Here is a 27,306-nt window from a genome sequence, read left to right as displayed (position 1 = left end):
ATATATATATATATATATATATATATATATATTCAAATACATCTCAGTTATACTTTTTTAAAAAGATTCCTTATAAAAGTAGGGAAACATCCAAATGATTTATGAAATACTTTTTGAGCATGAAAAGACCTTTTAATAAACATATAATAATAGCTAGTAGTCATAAGAGAAAATATTGATCAATGAGACTACATAAAAATGAAAAATGACCATTTTATGGAGAATACCATAAAGGATTTGAAATACAAAGACTGAAAAAAACCTTTACAACACAGATGTCAGAAAAGCATTAGATTCTTTCAGGCATTAAAAGGTTCCCACAGGACTGGAGGGATGACTCAGTGGTTAAGAGTGCTGGCTAGGTCCAGAGGACCTAGGTGTGGTTCCCAGCACTCACATGGTGGCTCACAACCATCTGTAACTCCAGTCCCTGTGGATCTCACTCAGTCTGGCCTCTGTAAGCATCAGGCATGAAGACATACATGCAGACAAAACACCCAGATACTTGAAATAAATTAAAGAAGTCCCTACAAACCAGGAAGGGAAAGATGTAAGCAGCAGACGAGAAGGACAGCCGAGAGACATCGGCCGGGTGCTCAAAAGGGACACATGAGGCCCATGAGTGGGAAAAGCCCCCATTATCATGCTGGCTAAGTGCAAGGAGCAACACACTACCATTTCTACTCCACCAGGTGGATCCTGGCGATGACCCTCGGGGAGGGGCTCTCTCACAGTCTCTTGGGAAAAGCAAAACGGCACAAATGATTTGGATGGAAACTTGCCAGTTTTGTTTGTTTGTTTTGTTTCGGTCATAGGGTTTTATAGTGTAGCCCAGACTGATCCAAACTCATTATCCTACTTCGGCCTCCCCAGTGCTGCTGGGGTTGCAAGTGTGGGCTATCACACACAACTATCATTATTCTTTGAGTCAAGGATGCAGATGCGCGCTCGCCCCCCACCTTGTGCACGTGTATTATATAGTGTATATATCAGAAAGTACCCAATGATTGATGGGGATGGGGTACCAGTTAAATAGAGGTTTAAGCTATGTAATGAAGCCGGGCGGCAGCAGTGCACACCTTTAATCCCAGCACTCAGAAGGCAGAGACAGGCAAATCTCTGTGAATTCGAGCCCAGCCTAGTCTACAAAGCAAGTTCCAGAACAGTCAGTGCTACACAGAGAAACCCTGTTTTGGAAAAAAAAAAAAAGGTAATGAAATACAGATTTCCAAAATATATTATCAAGGGAAAAGTGAGAAACAGAATGTAATTCTGGTCTCATAGTGGCTAGTTGTGTTATTGTAATAAAGTATATTTCATATGGATTAAAATTTCCAGACATGCCCAGAGAGCACACTATATACTAGCTATTTCTGGGAGGGAAGGAGGAGAGTTGAAAAATTATTTCCCAGCCTTATTGTTTTGCCATTTCAATATTTAAAAATCATGTGCACAAGGTAGCTTCAGTATTCAAAAATCTAGACTGAATCAGCCTACATAAGGCAATAAACAAGTCAGTCTGGCTGTGTTTCATGTCCTCTGGTGGCAAAGCTCAGAGATGGTGAGGTGCTTGTGATGGGAGTTCCCTGCTCAGCCCACTTGTCCCAAGGAATGCTCTGGAAGGCGGCCAAGTGTGGCCCGCTCTGCCTGAGCACATGAAAACGGTGTCTCCTCCCAGGGAGGGCGCTATTGCGTTTTGCCCACTTACATCCAAGCTTTCCTCATCTTGCCTGTCGAAGGGCCCATTCATTATAGTGTCCCAAAAGGACCCTTGAGGGAAGGTCTCCGAGGCTTTCAGTTTGGGAAGGAACGCCGAAAGGAAGCAAATTTGGAGGGAAAACCAAACCAGAGAGAAAAGAGGAAAAAAAAAAAAGAGAGAAAAGAAATAGATTTATTATCTCACCCTTGTTTCAATAAAAGAACCACCAGCATCACCAAGGATGCAAATTCATCGAATTACATAAGATTCACCATGGGGGTCATAATAAAATAGGCATGGAATGAGTAATTTCACTGGCCGACTTCAGGGAGCTGCTGTGGTCCTGGTGTCTGGTGAATGTTGTCAGTTTGACAAAGTGGAGAGCAGGCAGGTGGCTAGGGACTGGGTGGTACTATCCACCTCCTTCCGCCCAATGGCTGCCCAGTCGTGGGACTGAAGAGGTGTGTATACACATATTGAAAAACTGCAACAGCATTGCGTACCTGGTGTGGAACATGAGAAAGGCGACTGGGGAGCCAGCGGAGGAGATGGAGGGCAGGGGCTAGCTGCAGAGGTTCTTGTGGATTCGCAAGGGAGACTTAGTCTGAATGGTTTTATCTCAGACGTTCCAAGAACGTATCTGTCTCCCACTGGTTCTCTGAGATTTGCTGGTTTCTAGACTTGCCTATGGCTCACCATTGCTAATCTAGAAGAAGGCTCCCCAGTCCAAAAAGCTGGAAAGCATGTACTTTTGCATTTCAGGGTCAACCCTAGCCTGGAGGTTTAGGAAATGGAGAAGGGTTTCAAGCCTTCAGGATGATGGGGGCGCAAATTGAATTGTGGAATTGACATTCATAACTCTGGTCTCTTTCTCCCCCACTCCTGAGAGGGTGTGGCTCTTAAGGCGTGGCTTGGAGGAAGAGACTCTAGATGGATAACTAGGTCTCCAGGGAAGTGACAGTGGCATGTCTTAGTTTGTTTAATTCTGTCCCCTTATTATGCCTTTAGGGTCATGGGTATTCCTTGCGGTTCCCACCTGTTAATTTTGGATTCAGTAGAAAAAGTTCCTACTCTTTCAAACTCCTGACAGGGTGACTGACTAGGTTCCTTCTGTCTGCAGACCTCAATGCATACCTGTGGTTTGATCCAGACAAGCTTGTGGTGGCTGAGAAATTACAGGCAGACATTTTCCACATTACTCTTACAGGGACATACATGCCACCCGCACTGGGGTACTAAAAACATGGCATGTTCCTACAATCGTTTTGAAAAACCACTTAGGAACACCCAACAAGAACCCCTCAGGGTTCAAACCAGCATTCAGGAGTTCCTTGGGGCAAACATCCAAGAGGGAAGGTGAGTGAACGGACACAGAGACTGCGAGGCAGGCGGCTAGGGTAAGACGCTCTGTACTGGGACACCACTGACTCCTGTGGCCACTGGAGATGGAGTGAGCCTGGCCGGGGCCTGACAGCTCAGCAAAACCTCATCACCAGTGGCTGCTTGTTTTTAACAGGCTTTACTGGATGATCCAGAGCTAACTGAAGGAGATGTGAACGTTTATGGCAAGGAGGAGGTGAATACCAAGCAGTGATGCTCAGCAGGGCTGGGTCCAGCATGGTCATTAAGCTCATTAATGTGCTGGCCGAGCACCGTCAACAGCAGTGGCGGGGCTGAGACTTAACTGAGCAACAGAATCTGTTTCTAGTTAATGGTTCCTTTGGGGGTTTCCTGTGGCCTCTGCTTCCATTCTAATGAGATCATTATCTGTCCCATGGAGAGTGGGGAGAGGGGTGTGCCAGGCCAGGAGCAAGAGGTGGACCTGTCTCAGAAGACCTGTGCCACTTGCAATGACACTCACATCCTGACCCTTCACCTGTGCCGTGAGGACAGGGAAGGCTGGTCTTTAGGTGGCTCGGAAGCCAGGACTGACATAGCCCAAACGCCCAACAACACACAGTTCCTGATAGCATGTTTTCCTTCTCATCTGATTAAGAATGAATTTTGATTCCTCCTTGTTTTGGGGCATCTCTATTAAGGTTCTTCTTGGTAGAGCTGCACACTTGAATATGTGATAAATGGTTGAGCAGCCACATTTCCCACACAGAATAGAAACAGTAATTCCCATATTCCAATGACAGAAACCTTAGCTTGGCCAAAGTTTACTTACCTCCTGAGCCGTCTCCTTGACCCATCTGCTGACTTCTTTCTGAAACCTAGTTGTAGCTAATGCTCCGCTGAGTCTGTTTGGCGGGAGCTCCACACCCTGAGACCTGAGCATCTCAGTCCTGGACCTGATTCTTCACGGGTTCAGGAAATCTACCAAGCTAGGGATTTCATTACTCTGGCTTGCTTTCCGTGAGAACCCCACTTCCCCTGATGCCTCCTTCACAGTTTCCATCCGCTCACCTCTGCCTGCTTCCGGGATGTGAATCTGGCTCATCAAGGCTGTGTGTTTTCAATTGAACCCCATCTCTCTCTCCTATCACAAAACCCCATTGCCAAGGTCCTTGCACTGGTCCCCAGTAAGGCCCCTCTGGTGTGTTGCTGAAGGTTTTGTTTGACAGCGGATGAGGGGAGGGAGGAGAAAAATCAGCATCTAGCCCAGAGCCAGCTCTGAGCAATGGGCAGCCCTGCCCCAGGAACTAAGGAACACCCAGAGGAAACTTAGATCTGTTTTCACCCTTCCGCTCTTCTTGATGGCTTAAGTAGGTGAGGCAAGGGCTAGGCTGGACGGGCCACTGTGACACAGATCTACAAGCTGTCTGAAAGTCGGACCACCCAGACTGTGATCCGCAGACCATCAGAAGACGCAGAGAGCTCGTTAGAAAGCCAGCCTTCCCAGTCCTAGCCGTTCGGAATCTGTATTCAAACAGGACTCTCGCTACTAGGGAAGAACTCTCCCCCGGGAGTCTGTTTCCAACACAATTGTGTCTCACATTAACATTTGAACAGATTCCTCCGAAACAGCTGTGGCCGCGGACTAAAGATGGAGAAGAACCTCATTTAACAGTTTAAATGTGGAGTTGCAGAGAGGCGGGTGGGGTGCATCATCGAGAGTCTGAACTAGTTTGTTGGACACGCTACCAGGTGTGGATGGGTGTTGAACAGGACACGGGTACATATTTCAGATCAGCAGGCCTCAACCCTTTCCCTTCAGTTTTGTCTCTAAACTGTCTTCTGGTGGGCCTGGCTCCGGGTCACCGTTCAGGCTAAGTGATGAAGGGATGCTGTGCAGGTTGGGATTTTCTCCTGTCTTTGTCTCTCACGGGAGTCAGCTTAGCCCTCGCTAATAAACCCGGAAAGCAACAAAGGACTCATATGTAGATGTGCCAGGTCTTTCCTCCACCAAGGTGGCACTGGGTCAGTCTATGAGGGGACACAGCACATCTCAGAAAAGCTGCTTCCATGACCTCAGGGACACAGTGACAGCCGGGGCCCACTTTAAATGTGGGGCTCCTCCCTGCACCAAGGCTTCTGGAGATGGAGACAGACTTCTGGCCTTTCCCACACGGCCACTCTGCCTTCCTCTGCAGAGTCTTAGCTTCTGCTTAATTCTCCTTCTGCAGGAGGTTTGCGGCTTGAGGGCCAGCATGTCCCCAGGCTCCCCTCCAGGACTTGACATAAGCTTCATTAGCAAGGGAAACGCTCACCCTCACCGGGGCCGCCGTCCCAGCCCACAGCACTCTGCAGGAATCCCTAAATGATAGGTTAAGTTGGACTCTTACTCTAACCTTCCTCTGTTTTACTGGCCTCACATGTCGAAAAGAGTCGGAGAGATTATTACTGCCGTGTGTGGACCTTTTAATCCCCGAGGGAATCAATTTTAAAAATCACCTCTTAAGCTGGGGGGTAAGAGGAGGTGATGGAGAGTGAGATCGCACACGCAGAGAGGCGCTCGGCCCACCGCGGTCTGGGGCCTGTAGTGGACACTCTGTAAGCATTGCCCCCTTCCCCTTGTCCCTAGTTCTTCTTTCTCATTAGAATTTGGAGAGGGTTTTTATGCATTTCACAATGTCCTGCTCAGTTAACAAAAGATGGCATTGGATGAGCTATGTATGATGACCATTATCTTCCTACCTGACTCTCCTTTCAAAACATCCATGCCCCTGCCTCGGATTCAGTGTCTTTCTTTGGTGCTCTATTCCTGGGATGACGCCTTGGCCCTGGGCCCTAAGTAAGGACTCCTCAGCAGGGGTCAGGCTACTTTTGCACTTCTTACCCTTCTTGTGGCCGGGCTAGTAACTTCTACAGTCGCTTAGAGCCACAACAATCATTACCTTCCAAACCAGATTTCTTATGTGTTAGCACAGAGGAGGAGTCTTGATCTAGGATGGATCTTGATCTTAAAGGTGTTCCTGTGAAAAGATGAGAGAGTGGTCATTCTGACTTTAGGCTTGGTCATCACAACGGGTCCATGTTGTACACACGGAGTCTGTACACGGCTGTTCTTGGCACCCAAGGGCTGCTTGAGGGAGGGGAAGGGTGGAGGCTGCAGGGTATAGTTGCTTGACTGCTTTGGTGACTTGCTTTAAGACTGCAGTAAATCGGTGGGCTCCCCTGGCCATCCCTTATCATCACCACAGGGCTCACACGGGTGGAGGCTGTGGAGGCCTCACAGGTCTAAATCCTATTGTGGGAATCAGAGAGCCAGGTGGCTCCCAGGCTGTGGGGATGCACAGTGGGGCATTCTTGTCACCAAAGCAAGGAAACCTCTGTGCTTTTCTCATGCTCCGAGCTCCACGGGAGAAACATAAAGGGAAGGAACCCCAGCCAGCGCAGACCTGCTGAGCTCGCACTGTCTCTACTGCCTTTTCCTTAGACTTTAAACACACTATGTCACTCCCGTTTCTGCTCCCTTTGGGTTTTGTGCTATTATGTCTTCTTCCTATTCCTAAATAGGTGTGCACTCAAGTACACACAGATACATACACACACACTCCTTACCCACACATGCACACATAACACACACTCTGTCTCTCTCTCTCACACACACACACAAACACTCTTATACATATACACACTCCCTCTTACCCACACATTTGCATATAACACACAAATCTCTCTTACACACACACACACACACACACACACACACACACACACACACACGCTTTTTCTCCCTCACATACACACTCACACTCTGCATTCCATCCGTGCAACAGAAGAGGAACAGGCCCACGAGGGAAAGAAAGCACATAGCTCCATCATTTATGGGAGGGTTGGGTTTGCATTAGGCTCTCAGGGTTTAGATGGGAGACTCAGACCTGCGCACTGCCAGCACCTACTAGTTTTTATCATGAGCCCCAACACCCCCATAAACAAAGGTCACTAAGTTCAGAAAACACACCTGTCTCGGTTAGGGTTACTATTGCTACGGTGAAACATCATGATCAAAAGCAACTTGGGGAGGAAAGGGTTTCTTTGGCTTACATAACTCGAGCCCACTGAAGGAAGTCATGACAGGAACTCAGACCAAGCAGGACCCCGGAGGCAGAAGTAGATGCAGAGGCCAGGGAGGGGTGCCGCTTACTGCTTTGTTCCTCATGGTTTGCTCAGCCTGATTTCTTAAAGAATCCAGGACCGTCAGCTCAGGGATGGAACCACCCACAATGGTCTGGGCCCTCTGCCTCTGATCACTGATTAAGAAAATATTCCATAGTCTGGGCCACGACCTGATCTTAAAGAGGCTTTTCCTCCACTGAGGTTCCCATTTCACAAATGACTCTAGCCCCTGTCAAGCTGATATGGAACTAGCCAGCAAAGCATCCTACCACAGAGTTGCCTTGATTGACAGGGGTTATCTTTCCTCTGCCTCGAGCAGGTCTGTCTCAGCTCTACAGGGACGACAGTAAGGAGTTTCCCTGGATCTTTGTGCAGTGTCCCACCAAACGCTTGTCAGCAATTACCACCTTCCAGACTGCACACTTTGCTTTGCTTCAACAGTTCTGTGGCTTACCGTGTCTCCAAGTTCACCTAACCCCAGCTTTCCTCTGAGCCCTAGCTAATACACTTTTATCCCTTGTAGAATGTAGTGTTCCCTCAAAGTGAACACACCATCCTGGGCTGGGCCTCCAGTTACACGTGGTTATGGTAATTTTTCTTGTCCCATTTACTCACTGGGATATGGTTGAATGAGAGAACTAACATCTTTCCACCCGTACCTCCCTAGTGTGTTGTTGGGGGATTTAACAGAGCAGGATTTGATATAAATTAATAGTGTGTATTTTTCTGAACTCACTCCTGGCCTATGTTTCTGTCTGTTGAAATCTAGACTATGATTATATTATCAAATTTGGGTCACCTACAAATAGAAATATCCCTTCCACATTTGCAAAGAGTGCCCTGGGAAGAGCCCCCTCGCTTTGAATTCCTCAACAGTTCTCTGTCACCGTGTCATCGTCTTGCTTTAGCGCCCACCTCACTTTGCTCTGTCTTGTCCCCAAACACTGAGAAGCCTTTGGGCGTTAAAGGCCTGGTGGCATTTAACTCTGTGGGATTGTTATTTGCCAATGGCCATTTTGTCAAAAAATGACAACCAACGCTAAATGATTGTCCCTGCTATGTACTGGTTTGTGGAGGCTATTTTACTCTCAATATCTGTTCTAAATTGGCCATGAGCTCATGTCCTCAATTTCTTAAAGTCCCTTAGATCCCAGAAAGATGGTTGAGCCATTCTTGTTCTCCCTATATTTAGGGGCTGTTTTGTTTAGATTGGAAGGTGGCAGGGATCATTCTCTTCTGGCTTTTTGAACAACTTTGGTTTCTGCCACTTCTTTTTCGGTTTGTTGTGCTTTTTCTAATCTGAAGTTTATTTCCTTTCCCAGTGAAGTAAAAATGAAAGACTGGATGTGGAACTTGACTTTGCCATTCCCTAGCACAGAGGAGTGTAGCCAGGTCTGTTAGAACCTTCTTTGTTGTCTAGTTTACATTTTAACAGAGCCCCTGGGTCTGGAGAGTGGTCCACAGCACTGGTTACTCTTTCAGTCTGTCTTCTTCCAGGGGTTCAGTGCCCTCCTCTGACTTCCGTGGGTACTGCATACACATGGTGTACAGACAGACAGGCAGAGCTCCTGTTTTTTGTCGTTGTTGTTTTCTTAATTTTTTGTTTATTCCTTGTGTCTTTCACATCATGCCTGCATCTACCCATCTACCCGCCCCCCCCCCCCCGTAATAAAACAAAATAAAATTTAAGAAAAAAAAAGGAAGAAGTGAAAACTCTTGTCATGGAAGCTGCAGAGTGACACAGTGAGTCACGCAGTAAACTCCTTTTTCCATACATCTTTACACTCAGGCATTCACCTCAAAGAATCACTGGTCTGCTTCGAGGTCCCTGGTCTCTGTGACACCATTGACGATGCTGGGCCCTCACTGGGATTCTTTTCCTGGACATCTCATTGCTGCCCTTTGTTGTGGAGATCTCGCAGCCCTGGGTCTGCTGGACTGATCCCCCTACCCTGTGCTCCAACAGATCACAGATGGGGTAGACATTGGGATAGGCCAACATAAGTTCCTGTTTTTAATTTTATTATTATTGTCATTATTTGACAGGAATGCTTCTTCTGGGTTTTAGTTTCCCCGGCCACATTATTTTTTTTTAATTGTTTTTATTGAGTTCTACATTCTTCTCTGCTCCCCTCTCTTCTTCTCCCTTTCCCTTCAACAGTCTCCCAAGGTCCTCATGCTCCCAATTTACTCAGGAGATCTTGTCTTTTTCTACTTACCATGTAGATTTGATCTACGCATGTCTCTCTTAGGGTCCTCATTGCTGTTTAGATTCTCTGGGATTGTGATTAGTAGGCTTTTTCTTCTTTGCTTTATGTCTAAAAGCCACTGATGAGTGAGTACATATGATATTTGTCTTTCTGGGCCTGGGCGACTTCACTCAACATGATGTTTTCTAGCTCCATCCAGTTGCCTGCCCACATTCTTCAAGTTCAGAACCATTTACTTTTGTTTGTTCAAGTCTAGGAACATCGTCATTTGTTTTTTTAACCTCTGCACGTGACTCTCTGGAATCCAGGACTAGGGACCAGGGAAGTGACTTAGGGGGAGCACATCCAGTATGATCAAGTTATTGGATTTCATTTCCAGCCCTGAAAACAGAATTCAAGTTCATGTCTATCAAAGGGCACACTGTGCGAACACATACTGGTTCTCGCTCTGGGGAGCCTTTCAACCCTGGCCACCTCTCTCTTGCCAGGTGGCTTAGAGAATCACTCCCCTGCTCATCCGCATTTTCAAACACAGTGCCTTTGCATATACTTCTGTTTCTTTGGAGTAGGGTGGGCTCTTTCACCAGCACAACCTAATCTTAAACCAGGGAGAGGGGTGGTGTTCAGTCACATTCTCCAAAGCATTTAACAAATGTACAGTTGCCAGCTATGTGCCAGGCGCTAAGTCGATTTCTCCGAGCACAGATGTTACCTTCACTGTTTAGATTTCTGGTCTCCTTTGTTGACGACCTGCAGGATGTCTAGATAGACAGTCTCTCGGGGATGGAAACATCTTTCTGGTCCTCCCTTCTGGACCGGGAGGCATTTTCTACTTTTTAGTATTCTTTCCATGTCAGACTTGCCACCCTCTGGAGAACAAGTTTCAAGGATTTATCTGAACAGTTTTGTGAGTGAAATCTGTGCCATACAAGGTACTGTTTCTGACCCTTTGTGTTCCAGACAATCTTATAACAAAGAGTTCCTCACACACAAGACCCTTGGCCCCAGGAGATTTATTCTGAGTTGAATGAAAAGGTCCTCAGTTCTCCCTGTTCGTGTTGCTAACTCTTCCAGGGATTGTGTTAAGAATGCAGACTTCAGGTCGTCTCAGGCAAGGGTTCAGATAAGGGCTAGAAATAAGCATCTTTGCTGAGCCTGGTGTGGAGGACACTGGGGTTGTGCCTGGACTCACCTCCACCTACACTGCCGGCTTTCAGTCCCAAGCTCTCGACCCTATGGTCTGCTTCTGCCAGTTGCTATGTTTCTGCATTAAGTGGAAAGTGTTTTCTTCCAAAAAAGCGGGTCCTTATCTGCCCCTGTACTGTGGAGCAACCTTCAGTGAAGTGTACCATGGCATCAGGGGTCTTTCTCTCCCCAGGGTGTCTTCCTGTGTGTCTCTCCTCCACTTTACACGCCCCCACCGTCCTGGACCTGTGCTTCCGGTTCCTATGTGTCCTCACACGTCTGCCTTGGAGAAGCCACAGCTCTTTCACTAGCCTCTCTCTCTAGCATGGAACCAGCCTGGAATGCCACTGGTGGGCATCTCTGTGTCATTTGGGACTTTAGTCCGTGCACAACCTCTGATGAAGCTGAGAATGGAAAGTAATTCAAAATTGTTTCACAGGATGGTGTGGGAGGAGGAACAATGGGCTTGCCTCTGGAAGTTGCCTCCGTGGCTTAGCTTGGTCACATGATCTTGTTTCCCTGGCCTAAGAGACTTCCCCTGGAGAGGGCAGCCTTCTTCAGCCAGCTTGGCCTTTTAGGACATAAATGTGCTCCTGGTATTTGGCAGGGACACGAAGCCCTGAGAGATGCTAAATCTCCCCACCGTGCCCTGTTCTACTTGCTCCATCCGTTGACCTTTTAATCATGGACCTGCTACCATCAGAGTCCTCCAGAAAGATTACAATCCACCGACAGAAGGGAAAAGAAAATGCCCATGAATTTTCAGCAGTTGCTTGTTCTTCCTTGTGTTTCGGTCTCTGTCTGCTGCCAGGACTACTGGGAAAACAGAGATGCTTCCTCTTCCTAAGGTTTGCTTAGGAATGAACAGACAAGAGACCAACTAAATAGAGCTGATACACAAACGTCTGGTGCTTGGAGGCAACCACAAAGAGTTATCACTTCAGAAATGTCTAGACCCATTTCCATGGTCGTGGGGCTGGGGTGGGTTGGAGCAGAATTGGAAATACAGACTGGTTTATAAGAACAGTAGTACCGTGCGGTTTCAGGGTATCCCAGAGGCTTAGACAGACCCGGGACAATGTCCTCTGCTTGTGCAGCACGGAAAAGGGATGGCAAGTGATTCTGTTTGGAATGCCGAGAGAGACAGAATTGGAAGACAAGAGTGTGCAACAGAAGCCTGTTCCGTCCTGTCAACAGGTTGCGGTCCCTTTTCCTGTAGGGACTGGAAATGCAGAGGAAGCATGAGAGGTAATTGCTTTCTTCTGCAGTGGGTGTGGACCTTTGCCAGTCCTTGTTAGCGCTTCGGATATTTCGATTTAAAACCAGGGCACCATATGTGAGTCCACAGCCCGAGGACTTGTTCGTGACTCTCTTTCCGAGCAACTGTAGGAATTTGGGTGTGCCGTTATCGGAGGCTGCCGAACAGTCTGCACCCGTGGCTGCTGATGTCATTAGTGTTTGACCTGTAGACATTTGCTGTGGAATGCCTGGCTCTTCATAAACGTTCGCTCAGCCTCTGATGGTTGTAAGGACTCAGCCGTGGGAAGAGGCACAGCTGCAAAAGATGCCCACACAGAGCAGAGGAGCATGATGCTTTCCTCCTAAATGCGGACGCAAGAGCGGTATCTGTTAAGCATGCATACTAAAACCATTGTGGGTGAAGGAGGCACAAGGGTCTTAGAGGGCCTTTCTGGTGTGTGTCCACATGGTATGGTCGGATCCTGGGTCTTTCCTTCCCACACGGTCTCTCTGTCCCCATCTCTCCCACATTCTTTCAGGCTTAGTGTTGACAAGTAGGAAGTTGGTAAGTCCCTTTGGAGTCTTGCTTGTGCATATTTAGATCAAAGCTCGGTGTTCTCCTGCAGAGGTCACTAACTATGCACAGTTCCTGTTTTCAGGGAGTCTGTGAGAATCCATGTGTGGGCCAAATGAGTCCCTTAAGCCTGGGGAAACACGTCCAGCGTCCAGTGGCTGGTGTGGGCCTGTCCTCTATGTCCCCACCATTTCTGGAATGGGTTCTGATTTTGTTTAGTCACCTTTGAGCCACAAAATTTAGCAGACAGGGGTTAGGCAGGGAGATGAGGAAACGGGGAATCCAATTTACTGCTGTCTTGGTTACAGATGGGAAGGAACCCCGTGAGTCAGCCATGGGTCGATCCTACCAAGGCTGGACTTTAAGGATTAAAAATGGTAAGAGATGCTGTTTAGCTTTTCACCCCTAGGACCCAGAGGGTAGGACCTTTGACCTCAGTTGGGTAGAGAACTGAGACCATTGATGCCATCTCCCTGAAATCTCTTCTGTGTGTTTTATTGTATGATGGTTTGGTCTGTGTTAGCGTTAGCCTCAACTGCATTCCAAGACACAGTCCGAGGTGGCTTTCGCCCTGTTGACTAGTCTCCATATAATTATCTGGACACGGTCTATTGCCTCAAAGAACCAGAGCGCAACCTGTGAAGGGAGCACCTTTGTCCCTGAGGGAAATGCTGCCTGGGCTTGTAGGGCAAAGGACAGGAAGATTGACAGGGGCAAAGAGGAGGCCGGAGGCAGTGCCTGTATCAGCTCTTTGCAGATACTTCCTAGAGGGTCTGGGATGTGTAATGGTGGGCGATAGGACTGCCAGGGAGGTTCACTTTCTACACAAATATGTCTGGCTTGGCATCTTATCACGTAGAACTGTGTCATGTTATAAGGACAGAGGACAGCACTCAAGCCTCAGCCACCTGCACGCACATGCGCGCGCCTGTGCACTTCAAGGCCATTCCTCCCATCTCAGGCCTAGGAACCTGGCCCTGGGGTTCTGGTAGGGTGTAGCTTCCCTTACCCATCTTGCTCTTATAGTAGGGCCATTCCGTCTGACTGCTGTTGTCTCTCAGAGAGATACCCGCTCCTGCCAAACTGTAGTAAGACGATGTGGCGAACTTCAAGCTATGGTCAGACATGGAAGAAGTGGTAGGTAGAAGATTGATGTCTTGAACCTTACTGGGAGCTGGGCTCCTGTCAAAGGGAAGCAAAAGGGTTGGTTAATTTCCACTCAGAAGTCAGGTTAGGATCCCAGGTGTATAGCCCCGTGGGGTCGGGAAGACAGTAGCTACTCTTTGTCTTCTATCGACTTCTACCAGTTTCAGGTGGCAGAGTATAGAAGATGAGGAGGCCCCGGCTTATGGATCACAGAGAATAGACCTGTGTGCCCTTCCATGTAGCCAGCTGCTGTTTCACTGAAACCCGTGGATGGCTTCACTGACAACAGAATATTCTAGAACATTCCCTGTCAATCCTGGTTCTGAACCCTGCTTATTGTCTTTAGAGTCTCCTCCTGCCTCACAGTTGCTTTAGGAGTGGGAAACCCACAGAAATACACGTCATAACATGTCGAAAGACTAGGCTAGCATGCCACGGTTTCCCAGGGGTTTAAAATCAAGCATGGAGGTGTGTCCCGTAGGTGGCTTACTACTGTCTGAAGCTCTAGAGAGGGAGATGGCTGGTAAGGGGTAAGGTGTGGGTTCCCCACAGCTGTGGGCCAAGAAGGACGATTCTAATGTGCTATGTCCTTTCTCAGGAATATCTGGATTTTCCCTGGGTCCAGACTGAAGTTCAAAGGGAGAGTCCACATGGAAATTATTTAATATCCACTGTCCTACTTGGCAGAGACAGGCCCAAAGAGACAGGTCCAATAAATATTGGTGACTATGTCTGGTAAGAAATTGTAGGGTACTTCTCTGAGGGACTCAGTCCTAATGACATCTGGATACCTAAGCACCCCCCCACCCCGCACAGGCATCTCTGGTCCTCAGAGTTCTCTGTAGGGTCCCAGAAATCGAACATTTTCTCAATGGAATATGGGTAAAGATGGGATGGGTCTGTGCTCTTGGAACCTAATGACCTGGGGTCATGACTCATGCTCTCGACCTGCGAAGCATCTTCCTAGTGGCCCGCGAGGATCAGAAGGAAGAAGACCCTTCATACTTGCCAAACTGGTCCTGTGAGTGGAGTACTTCATCTGGGCCAGTGCTCCCAGGTGAAGACCCAACTGCCAGGAGACAAAGCAGGTGCTCTGTAGTGCCTGCCTGCCTGGCTGGCTGGAGCTGTGAGACAGACTTGACAGGCAGTCTGTCTGTCCCCTTTGCAGCCGATTCCCAAAACAAGTGAAGGAGAGGTGCCTTTGACAAGCCACTCCTTGTGGGTGTGTTTGTGTATGGCCTGTGGGGTGTGTGTGTTGTCTCATAAGATCCACCCTGCCTGGGCCCTAGAGGTGTGGAATATAGACCAGAGGGGTCAGTGCGGAACAGAAATGGGGGGCTCCCTTGTCAGGATCAGCCTGCTGCTCTGAGCTATAACTTGTGGTAAAGCAGGGATTTCACCCCAACTTCTCACCGCCCCCCACCACAAAGGGCTTGTGAGTTTTCATAATCTCATGTCCATTCAGCTCATCAGTGGAGAAGGTGACCGCCCATTCCGGCCTCTGTAAGCACACTCGTGGGGGGATTACAGGGTATATGACAAAAGACAAGGATAGCATGCCAGGACACTTGGGTAGAGCTGGGCACATAGGAGAACGTGCTTATTCCATAGACATTTCTGTTTTCATCATTTGGGGCGTGCCGGCCTCTGTTGCAGTATTTCAGCCACTCTTCAAGTAAGACTTGGGAATATGCTCAAGCTGATTCTTCCTCTGTATAGCTTGCAACTTCTCCTTGGCCGTCCGCTCTTCTATCCAGGGAGAGCATTGCCTATCAGCCTTTTGCTGATTACCTTAGTTACCGCCTGTCTCTGGTTCGTACCTGTTCCTGATCTAGACTTTGATCCAAACTCAGAAGGTCCTGTCCTGTCATTGCTGGACATCCTGGGCATTCAGACGCTCAACTTTGGAACCCTCCCCTGTGAGCTCTGTGGCACAAGTGGGCTCTGTGGTGACTTCCAGGAGCTCCTTACTCAATGTCCTTCCTCAGGGACCTGCTCCACTTCTCTCCATCTTTGAAAAGGAGTTTTTCACCTGGCTTATGCAAAAGATTATTACCTTGCTTTAAGACTGGACTGGCCTGCTGCTGCACCAACTGCCTTGAGTTCTAAACGGGGAGAGAACAGAAAGGAATTATTGGTCCTGACACAGCATTTTTTTTCTTTACATTAAACATATCTTGTTAAGTCCCCAAGGGTGAGGACGAGATGACTTGGGTTATAGAAATGTTCTGCTTCTGTCTCACCTCAGCGTTCTCTCTCTTAATGGTTCTCTTTAAACATTAGGATGTTTAAACTGTCAAGCAGACAAGGATCCAGGTTTGCTCTGATAATCGTAGGTATTCACAGCGCCCCTCTGCCACAGGATGAAAGGATGGCCCTGCAGCAAAGGTGCCTGGTGGAGCAGGGGCGTGGATATTTAAGCTTAGGAATATTTTTTTTTCTTTTTGGATCCAGGGTCTCTCAACATAGCCCTGGTTGTTCTGGAGCTCACTATGTAGACCAGACTCAAACTCAGAGATTCACCCACACGCCTCTTCCTCCAGGGTGCTGGGATTCAAGAAATATATCAGAATTTTAACCACTGGGGTCACTTAATAGTCTGATTGTCTTTAACCATATGACATCAAGAATTTCAAGTACAGTCATCATTAACTCAAGTGATGAAGAATTGCCAGAGCCTGGCATGGTGTCCAGGGGCATTGCTGACAGTGACTTGCCCCTGGGTAGACGTCTCCCAATTCTTTTTGCCCTGCCTCATGATCCCTTGTCTTTTGGCTATATCCATTTCACAAAGCAGGAAAATGTGGCCCTGGAAGATCAGTCACACATAAGTCAGTGGCAGGGGACTAGCATAAAATATGATTATGGCTAACTTTCACATTGTCTCAGAATACTGTGTGTCTGATGCATCCTGTAAGGGAGGCTATTGTTATTCCCCAAGAGAAGAAACCAACCAAGACAAGAGATTAGGGGACTTGTCCAAGTTCATGTAACTCATAAGTGGGACAGGGCTGTCATCCAGGCCTAAGAAGTCACGCCACTAAGAAAGAAAAACCTTCTTGATGTCAGTCTGCCACTAATAAACAAATGGCATTCATACTTCATCTTTACCACCTGATTCAGGGGCAGGCATTACTAGCTGATAATAGTTCTCTTTCCTGCTGGGCCTAGATAGGGCCCCTCAATCTGCTTGAAGTTAGTGACCCACCTCTAACCCCTAGTAGCCAATCAGAAGGAGCGATGGTAGTTCAGATGTTCTTTCTAAGGTTTTTTTTTAAATGCCAATTACTTTATTAAAAATAAGTATGTGTGTGTGTGTGTGTGCGAGTATGTATGTATCTTTAGAAAATAAATCTGATCGGTCGATTCAATTTGCTGCATGTCTGCTATGGGACAGGATGGCATTCTTGTTTAATACTGTGTTCCCCAATAGTTATTTCTTAAAGATAGTTGAAGAATAGTCTACATTAAAAACCCTTGATATAAATTCTTTTTAAAAAACTAAGAATTCTCTTTTCAACCCCCCCAACCTGTTTTACATAATCTAGAGTGGTATTGGGGTTTGCATACATAGCTCAGAAGCTCTTCCCGGGGCATTAGAGCTGTTCTAACCTTCCCCTGCAAGTGTTTCAGTGCTTTTTCGATTTTTTGCTAGCAGGTTGTTTATTTTCAAAGCCTGTGCTTTATACACAGTTCTATTCACTTGACAGCATTGTATTTGTCCTGCTCCAGCGAGTCAGATATTTACAAAGATCCAGCACACAGAGGGGACGTGCTAAGAATGCTTGATCCATACTGTGCAGAAGAAAAGCACGAGTTGCTATTTTTCAGTATTAACATTACGCCTGGCATTTGGACAGCAGGGATATTCGATCCCAAGAGGAAGCTTGATGGTAGAGACACACAGAGAAGGCTTTCCCAGCCACAGGGCAGTTATTACTGCAATGCAGCAGCTCAACTTCTGTGAGGGTAGTTGGAATCCACGATGTTATGTCTGATGAGATGCAGGAGGATGTGAAGATAAAAGCTGAAGGTAACAAAGCTGGATCCAGAAAAATAGTTTAGTCCTCAATTTAGATCTGATGTGGGAGAATTGTCTGTATTCTGTCAATCATGTTTTAAATAAACGCTGATTGGCCAGGCAGGAAGTATAGGTGGGTCAACCAGACAGGAAGTAGAGTGGGGCGGATGAGAACAGGAGTATTCTGGGAAGCAGGAAGCTCCCTCTACAGTCCAGCCCAGACTACTGAAGAAGCAACATGTGACCTGCCCAGCTGTGAAAGGTACTGAGCCATGTGGCTAACATAGATAAGAACAATGGGTTAATGTAAGCTAAAAGAGCTAAAAAGTAGCCTGAGCTAATTGGCCAATCAGTTTTATAACTTATGGAGATCTCTGTGTGATTTTCTTTGGGGCTTGTTGGCTGTGGGGTACCGGGCGGGACATAAACCCCAACAAGCTGGCCCCTCATGTTACATAGATCCACATCAAGATGTTGCAGATGACCTAGGTTTTACATTTCTGTACTTGACTAGATCTTATACAGTCACAACATCATGGGAAGAGGCCACATGGGTCTCTGTGCCAGGACACATTAGCCAGAGCTAGCAAACAGCACAGTGGCTACTGCTGCCAGAATAGAACCTGACTCAAGGCAATGCTGCCCATCACAGGAGCAGTGCTGTAGAAAAATATCAGTCCTTGGCTGAGAGCCATCACTCAGTAGCACTGGAAGATTATTCCTTCTAGGGGGCAGAGCAGGTGACTTGGGAAGCAGTCTGGGGGCCTAGTGTTAGATTATAGGTCTATGTTCTGGAAAACGCTCATTATGCAGCTGAGGATGACCTTGAATTTCTGATTATGCTGCCCTAGGCTATATACATAGCCCTATTATGTAATCAAGGGCTGTGATTACAGGCATGTGCCACCACATCCAGTTTAGGTGATGTAGGGGATCAAATCTAAGGCTCATGGGTGCTAGACAAGCACTCTACCAAAGGAACTACTTCCCAGTCTCAAATGGCTGTTTATAAAAGTAATAATAAATGAGGGGTGATAGACCTGTAATCCCAGGACTCAGACAGTCGAGGCATCAGGATGCCCTGAAGTCGAGGCCAACCTCAGTTACATAGTGAATGTTATACTCACTAGGCAGACCCTGTCAACAAAACAAAATAAGACAGAAGGTAACACTAAAATTGGAATCAATGAACAATCAATAATAGGGACTGAATAGCAATATTGTGGTTTAGCTGGGACGAATGTGAATGGGTGAGTGGAGGCCACGGGGAGAGGATGGTTAATGGGCACAAGTGGACAAGAGGAATGACTTTGGATGTTCTGTAGACGAGTAGGAGAACTTCAATGACAGCAATTAGGTGGATATTTCAGAGATAGCAGAGGATTTTGAACATTCCCACCATAAGGAAGAGACACATGTATGAAGGGCAGATTTCTCAGCTCCCTCTTCGGATTATTACACACTGGCATTGTAATGCCACACTCAATAATGTGTGCAATTGTTGTGTCAGTTAAAATAAAAATATTAGAAAGAAAAATCAATGCTTTCAAATTTTAAAATACAGAATTATATTCATGAAACATAATACTTGTAACCACAAGTTACAAATACCTAAATAAGTGTACCTTGAAAGCAATTATTACAGAGAGCAAGATCCTTTTCCAAAAGGCAAGACCTATAATCCTGGTAACCAATACAGGATAAGATCTTATTAGTAAAGTATGTACTTACAATTAGTCTGTATATTACATGTGCACATGTATGTGTGTGTAAGCCTAAGGAGCATAGAACTGAGTATGAGAAATGGTCGTCATCTTTGGTGGTAAATTTTGCAACAACATTGTCCTTTTTGAATGAGGATGAAGTTTTATCACAGGTGTTTTAGAAACCATACACAATATAAGAAAAGGAAAAGGAAGCAGATTCATAAGGATAACACTCAAGGCTGCCCTTCAGTATCCACCCACATGTGAACTGTATGCACATGCATGTGTGCATGTTGTTGCTGTTATAGTGAATAGACTGAACTTTGCTCAGTTGGCAGAATGTTTTTTTCAGAACATGTACACAGATGTACAGGCTGTAACCCCAACACTTGGGAGGTCGAGGCAGAAGGGTCAGATAGATGTTCAAGGTCCTCCTGGGCTACAGGGTGAATTTGAGGTCATTTGGGAATAATTGAAGCCCTGTTTCAATAGACAAAGGAGCAAAAGAAGGGATGGACAAACAAGCCAGGTAAGCGCTTCACACTGTTGAAGTCTCCCTGACGCTCTCTAGATAGGGGCTGGGCTGCAGACATTCTAAGCAGTCCCTTCCAGATGCTTCTCTAGAACCTTTCCCTGCAGATACTCTCCCCCTTCCAGATGCTTCTCTAGACACCCTTCCCTGCAGATACTCACCCTTTTTCCTACGTTTCTGAAACACTTTTCCTTTTAAGTACGTTTTCTCCTCTACAAATGCTTCTTTAAACAGATACGCTTCTCTCTGTAGAAATGTTTTCTCATCCAGATAATCCTCCTCCTCCAGATACTCCTCCTCCTCCAGGTACTCCTCCTCCTCCAGAGATTCATCCTCATCCATAGATTCCTCATCCTCCAGAGACTCTTCGTTATCCACGTACCCCTCCGAACCATCCTCCAGACTACCCACAGATTCCTCCAGTGAACTCTCTTCGTCCAGTTCTTCGCTGTCCTCTCCGTCCAAGGAAGCTGCCAGCGTGGGATGTTTAGGAGCCACAGGAGGGCTCGAGCCTGAGGACTCTGATGGTGAACTGTCATCAGACATGATGGAGAAGCCTACGCAGACGAGCAGACGAGTCCTTTTAGCAGAAGGTAATGTCACAACGTCGCTTTGCCATCCTGGTAGCCAAGAAAGGAATAAAACCCCGTTAGTAAGTACAAACCCACTGAATAGGACAGAAATCCATTTGTCCACGCAGTTCCTTCAGTAGTCTCTGGAGACCCTTTGTGTGTGCAGATAAGTGCGTGGTGGCATGAAGAGCTGCCTCTTCCCTACACAGGACCAGAGGCTTCGCCCTCTGTAGCTGGTGGAGGGGAATTTACACAGCACAACATGAAGTGGATAGGCTGGCCAGTGAAGGCGTGGCTGGGGATTGCTGATGGGACCGCTAGAGAACTTCTGCATTTCTTTGCTAAGAAATACTCATGGCCACAATAAACAGAGGTGCGCCATCCAGGTTCCTGCTCAGAAATGAACTGTTCTAGCGCACGCCTTTAATCCCAGCACTTGGGAGGCCGAGGCAGGTGGATCTCTGTGAGTTGGAGGCCAACCTGGTCTACAGATTGAGTTCCAGGGTAGGATTCAGAGCAACACAGAGAAATCGTGTCTCAAAAAACAAAATAACAACAACAACAAAAACGATAAACTTTTCCCAGCTATGCAATCAGATCCCATTTTCCAGGGCCTTCAGCATCTGCCTGTGTCTTCTGCCTGGAGCTGGGCTCCTTTACAGACAGCTAGCTTGTGGCTAAGGAAGCCCAGCCAGCTCCAGATGGGATGCCCAGGAGGTGTCAGTCACCCTGTATTTCTCCAGCAGCCTGGTACAAGTTCCCAAATTTGTTCTACAAGCATTATCTAGCCCCCTTCTTTCTCAGAGGTCAGGCCCAAGAAAGACTTTGCCTCTTTCACTCTGTTCCCAGACTATGGTAGGCAGCTTCATGACATTTTGGAAGAGAACTGAATTTAGGAATTAATAAAGAGAAGGGAAGGTGTGATAGTTAATACTGAATGCCAGCTTGAGAGGATGTAGCATCACCTAGCAGACAAAGCTCCTCCAGGCTTTCCTGGGAGGGTTTATCTAGATTAGATGAATTGAGCTGGGCAGGTCCACCCTGAAAGTAGGCAGCTCCATTCCCGAGGCTAGCGTCCCGTTCCGACAGCATGGAAAGGAGCAAGAATAAGTATTCCTCTCCCTCTGCTTCCTGGCTGTGTTTGCAATGTGGCCCTCCGCCTCAAGCTCCTGCAGAGTGGTGACTACCCTAACTGTCATCACAGAACCTTCATTCAGTTCTGATGGAAGCAGATGCAGAGATCCACATCCAAGCACCAAACTGAGCTACAGGAGTCAAGTCGAAGAGAGGGAACAGGGATTATATGAGCAATGGGGGGGGGGGGTCAAGGTCATGATGGGCAAACCCACAGTGTCAGTTGACCCAAACTCGTGGGAGCTTACAGACTCTAGACCGATGACAGCTGGGGATCCTGTGTGTGGGTGACAGTTCTGTAGGCTGGGTTGTTTCTGGAACCCCTGGCAGTGGGACCAGGATCTATCCCTAGTGTGTGAGCTGACTTTTTGAAACCCATTCCATATGGTGAAATGCCTTGCTCAGCCTTGATGCAGGGGATGGGGGTGTTGGTCCTGCCTCAACTGAATGAGCCAGGTCTTTTGATTCCCCATGGGAGGCCTTACCCCTTCTGAGGAACGGATGAGGGTGGGTTGGGAGTAGGTGGGTAGGAGGGGGAGGAAGGGAAAAAAGGGAAACTGTGGTTGGTATGTAAAATAAAAAAAAACCAATTTTGTGGCTGAGCATGGCAGTACACGCCTTTAATCCCAGCACTGGGGAGGCAGAAGCAGGTGGATCTCTGTGAGTTTGAGGCCAGCCTGGTCTACAGAATGAGTTCTAGGACATCCAGGGCTATGTAGAAAGAACCTGTCTCAAAAAAACAAAACAATGGGGTGGGGGGAAGGATTGGGAAGAGAGGAGGGAGGGGAAACTGAGGTTGGGATGTAAAATAAATAAATGAAATAAAAAATATAAAAATAAAACAAAACAAAACCTAAAAAACAACCAGCAACAAAAGAATTTTGTATGAGCTAGTTGATTATACAATTCCAAATGGTCAGTTCTGAAAACATACATACAAAGAACCTTAAACAGACTAGGTAGGTTGTATTTATGTATTTAGAAACATGTGTGTAATATTTATGTATTTAGAAATATGTGTGTGATAACAATGAGAAAAGAGGCTATGAATTTGGAAGAGGGCAAAGAGAAGTGTATGGGAGAGTTTGGAGGGAGGAAAGGGAAGGGGGAAATGATGAAATTATATTATAATCTCAAAAATTAAGCCAGGTGTGGTGGCACACACCTTTAATTCTAGCATTAGAAGCAGAGGCAGCAGATTTCTGTGTTTGAGGCCAGCCTGGTCTACAGAAGCAGTTCAGGACATCAAGGGCTACACAGAGAAACCCTGTCTCACAAAATTTAAAAACATGTAAGGTAAAATATAAAAATACAAATGTCTTCCAGATAGGAAAAAAAAATTTGTGGTAAAGTGTGATGTGTGACTTTTCCCAGGGAGGTGAGACAAACATGTATTTACCCCAGATGGACACAACCAACAAAAACAGAGAGGCTCTTTTTCTCCAGTCCAGCGTGGTGAGCCACTGTGTTTATTGGGGATTATTATAGCATCATGGGCCAGGCATAAATCACAGGAGAGTGAGTGACTCCGAGGAACTGCATCACCGAACAGCCCATTCCAGGCTGAGTGATGACGCAAAAGCTACATCCCAGGCTCTGGGCATCTTCACAGGCTGAGCACAGTCGCTGGGGGGCTCCTTTCCCTGAGCAATGTCTGACTGTTCATGTATGAAGCACGATTAATAAAAACTCAGAGAGAGAAATCAGGGTTCAACATGAAGATTCAAAAAGCAAAACAGTCACCCATTGGCTCTTACCTCAACTTCAGTCTGAAATGGTGATCCTGCCTCCAGGAATCTCAGAATGAGACTGTGTCTGAGAGCTATCTCTTCCCATTTTATATTCCTCTTTAGTTCTGAGATTAAAGGTGTGCACCACTGGGATTAAAGGCATGCACTACCTGGTTTCTATGGCAACAGTGTGGCTACTGGGATTAAAGATATGTGTTATGATTACCTGGTATGTAAGGCTGACCAGTGGGGCTGTTTTACTCTCAAATCTTCAGGCGAGCCTTATTTATTAAAATATAATTGAAACGCCGCTACTCATGTAACCTTGAGCCCTTGTGAACCTTTTAAGTTTCATTTGCTTCTTGAGTCTTCAAAACTTTCTCTTCAAGAGGGAAGGTTTTAAGTCCAAGGAAATAGCTATACAATAGGCGGCCTTAAAAGACAGAACTACCAGGAGAAAATTCAATCCATAAAGAGCTGGAGAACCCGAATTCCACCCCAGAGCACACTGAGAAGATGAGTGTGGTGGTGTCCACTTGTAACCCCAGACCTGAGTCTCCCTGGGCAGTGGGCACAACCCAAGTAGATGTCCTAGGCAGGAGAGAGATCCTAGTTCCAAAAATAAGGTATGTGTAACATGAAGAATGACACCTGAAGATGACCTCTGGCCTACACACACACACACACACACACACACACACACTTAGTTTAGATCTAACTGACTTTTATTTGGGATTCATGAATGTGGGCAGCTTCTATCCTAGAAAGACCCCCCCCCCAACTCCACTGTCACCACCTCAACTGCCCCCTTCTGCCCCCACCGCCCACAGTCTTATAGTAGAACAAGGAAACAGACAATGGGGAGACAGGTGCCAAGAACAGTGAATCAACACTTTGGGTTCCTTTTCTTTTGTAAGAGTGAAGCAGAAGGGCTTTTCTTACTATATCAACTCCATCCATTAGAATTCTCTATTAGCAGGAAAGAGCAGCCACGCTAGAGATCTGCTTCCCTGAAATTTAACTTCTAGCTGGACCCTAGTTGGCAGGTCTGTAATCTCAGCTACTTGGGAGGCTGAGGCTGGGTAGTCACAAGTTCAAGGCCTCCGTGAGTTACATAGTGAGTTCAGGATCAGCCTGGACAACTTAATGAGACTCTGTCTCAAAATAAGAAGTAAAATATCAGGCTATGAATGTAGGTTAATGACAAAGTGCTTGGCTGACATGGATTATGTAGGGCTCTAGGTTTAACACTCAACAGTGGGAACAAAATTCTGTTCAATTATGTAGCATTTAGCATGAAAGCTGAGCATGGTTGGTCTGGTCTGCTGAGGTAAGAACAGAAGCTTAATGTACAGTTGCCTTATTCTTATTTATATGAAGGTGTTTAGGGAAATGCATCAGTTAAACCAGAGGATTCTTGTGGCCTGGGTCTAACCAGAGACGATGGAAGATTCTGGGAGCTCGGCCAAAAGTTGACTTGCTTTGAGTCGTTTTATGGTGCTGCGCTGGTTAATGTCTTTCCAGGCAGGTGTTTGGAGGAAGGTAGGGATGAATCATGTATGTGATGGTGTGATGGAGGCAGCTGCCATTCAGGAAAGGGTGAATGTCAAGAAATGCCTGACCTAAACCTGCATCTACATACAACTCTCCCTGTTTGATGAAGCCAACACATCTTTATTGGACTTGAAACCTAAGTGTACTGCCTGGGATTGCTGTCAGTGTCTACCCACTAGCTCCTTGTGCCTCCAGCTGGAGCTTCGGATGCTGAGAGCAATCAGAAATAAAAGAATCCTTAGCTGATCAAACTTCAGCAGGGCTCTGGAACTTTCTTTTAGATTCATCCACATAGGTCTTTACAAAATTTAACTGTAGCAGGAACTCTGCTAAGAGGTTAGCAACAGTCCCCATTCTTGAGCGCTCATCATCACCAATATCAGATCTGGGCCCTCACCCTCCACCATTCTCCAGGCCATATTGAATCCTCAGCAAGAATCCTGTCACATCCACTTCACTATTACCCCTTGCACCTGGTATTTAACTTTTCATGCATCCTTATGTCATCCTGATGTTACACTCCCTGGTCCTCCCCTGATGTCAACTCCCTGGTCCTCCCCTGATGATGTTACATTCACTGGTCCTCCCCCGATGATGTTATGCTCTCAGGTCCTCCCCTAATGTTAACTCCCTGGTCCTCCCCTGATGATGTTACATTCACTGGTCCTCCCCTGATGATGTTATGCTCCCGGGTCCTCCCCTGATGATGTTACACTCCCTGGTCCTCCCCTGGTGATGTTACATTCACTGGTCTTCCCCTAATAATGCTACACTCCCTGATCCTCCCCTGATGATGCTACACTCCCTGGTCCTCCCCTGGTCCACAACAGTGGATTTCCCTTGCCCTTTGTTGTACTTGGAACTGAACCCAGATCCCTTACTCTTATTGCATTTTTTCTATATAATATCTATATCATTTTAGTGCCTGCTCATTTAGGGGTTTGTATGTTGACAGCAGGTCTGTCCAGCCTGATGGGTGAAGAGCACACATACATAGGCTCATCAGATGCTCATCTTTGAGATTTCTTCTTAGCTGCTTAAGGAATTGAAATCAGCCAGGCTCCCGTACCGACCAGATTGCGTTTATCTACAGCACGCTGCCACTCAGGGTTACAAGTCTTTTCGTCCCATTCTCCCCCAACCCCCAAGACTTGGAGAAAAGGGAGGGGAGAGAGAAGGGATCCAGCCAGCTGCATTCTCATTTTAAAGGCCAGGGAGAAAATTATTCTCAACACTTCATTTCAATTATCTTACAAACGTGCAATAAAAGTTAACAGCAGAACAAAATCATAACAGCAGTCTGGTGCTTGGTGTATGAGGCAACCTGTGGCTCTGACTTGCTGGATAGACTTCAGGTTAACTCCTGTGACTACAGCAGAACCATACGATACAATACACACGATACCATACAATACAGCACAATAGAGATTTTATAATGGGTGGTTGTAGTTTATTGATCGCTAGACCAGCTTCCTGAGATGTCGACCTTCACCCTGTCCAGCTAACAGCATCCATTCAGTTTAAGTCACGGTTTTCTAGAAGTCGGGGTGATCATTTCCAGTTTCAGAACTGATGAGGAGCCGAGAGATCTGGCTTCTCTCAGATGCAGGAGTCCACCTTTCCCACATGAACTAGATGCCGGATGGAGGTAAGTTCTTTGAAGAGACGGCTTGTCCAGTCTCTGTCTTCACTGCTGCTTGTGTTTATTGACTAAGCAGGGAGTCTGAGCATCACCTGAGTCCTGCCATGTGCCCGGCCACAGCCCCCTGTTTTCATGTCTCTACCCACATTGAGAAAAGAAAAGAGAACATGCGGAGATCTGATTCCTAACAGTCTGCTTGAGTTCTGGTCCCTGTAGAGAAGTGGACCTTACCCCCAACATCCTACTCTGGCCTCTGCACACGTGCATGTGAGCATACCCCCCAGGCTGTGCGACACTACGCTTGAAGAAATGCCTCAAAGACAGCTGCATCGCTGCAGCCCAGCAACAGCTGGAGTTCATCGCATGACGTGCAGGCAGCTCCGTAGGTTGGGGAATCACCCCTTCTAGACAACTCAGCTGCAGGCAGCTTGGCTTTGGAAACAGGGTTTCTCTGTGTCAAAAGCCCTGGCTGTCCTGAAATGCGCTCTGTAGGCTCTGGCCTCGAACTCGCAGAGATCCGCCTGCCTCCACCTTCCTGAGTGCAGGGGATTAAAGGCGTGCGCCACAACTACTTGGCTCCTTTCTAAGATTTAATGTTTTGTCATGGAGGCTGTTTCTATACAACACTTTCACAGATGCTCACGGCAGATTTATTTTGTACACGTGATAGGGTCGAATGAGATGAATGAATGAATGAGCAAAGAGGGTATCAGTCACGTGCTAGGGGCTTTGTTAGACTTGCTTTCTGCTTGTGTGCATAGACTTAGGGGAGCATGTGACATGCTGTCACGGCGAATGCTCTGGCCTAAGATCTCACACATTGCATAGTAGATAAATGGATGATGGATATCCCCCCA

General features: G+C 46.8%; 1 protein-coding gene across 1 annotated transcript in view; it reads right to left on the bottom strand.

Moving 5' to 3' along the window:
• The window catches only part of Erich6b (glutamate rich 6B), a 61,586-nt gene that overhangs the window by 15,677 nt on the left and 18,603 nt on the right, over window positions 1-27,306 (bottom strand). The window contains exons 3-7 of the mRNA XM_087912237.1: window positions 19,979-20,437; window positions 15,615-15,663; window positions 13,422-13,594; window positions 5,980-6,057; window positions 1,709-1,791 (exon numbers count right to left, since the gene is read on the bottom strand). Of these exons, the coding sequence (XP_087768363.1) occupies window positions 1,709-1,791; window positions 5,980-6,057; window positions 13,422-13,594; window positions 15,615-15,663; window positions 19,979-20,363 (768 nt within the window). The 5' untranslated portion in view covers window positions 20,364-20,437. The remainder of the gene's footprint in view (window positions 1-1,708; window positions 1,792-5,979; window positions 6,058-13,421; window positions 13,595-15,614; window positions 15,664-19,978; window positions 20,438-27,306) is intronic.

This window comes from Myodes glareolus, chromosome 12 (genome assembly GCF_982192425.1).
Source record: "Myodes glareolus chromosome 12, mMyoGla1.1, whole genome shotgun sequence".
Classification (NCBI taxonomy): domain Eukaryota; kingdom Metazoa; phylum Chordata; class Mammalia; order Rodentia; family Cricetidae; genus Myodes; species Myodes glareolus.
This window is presented reverse-complemented; position numbering and strand designations above follow the sequence as displayed.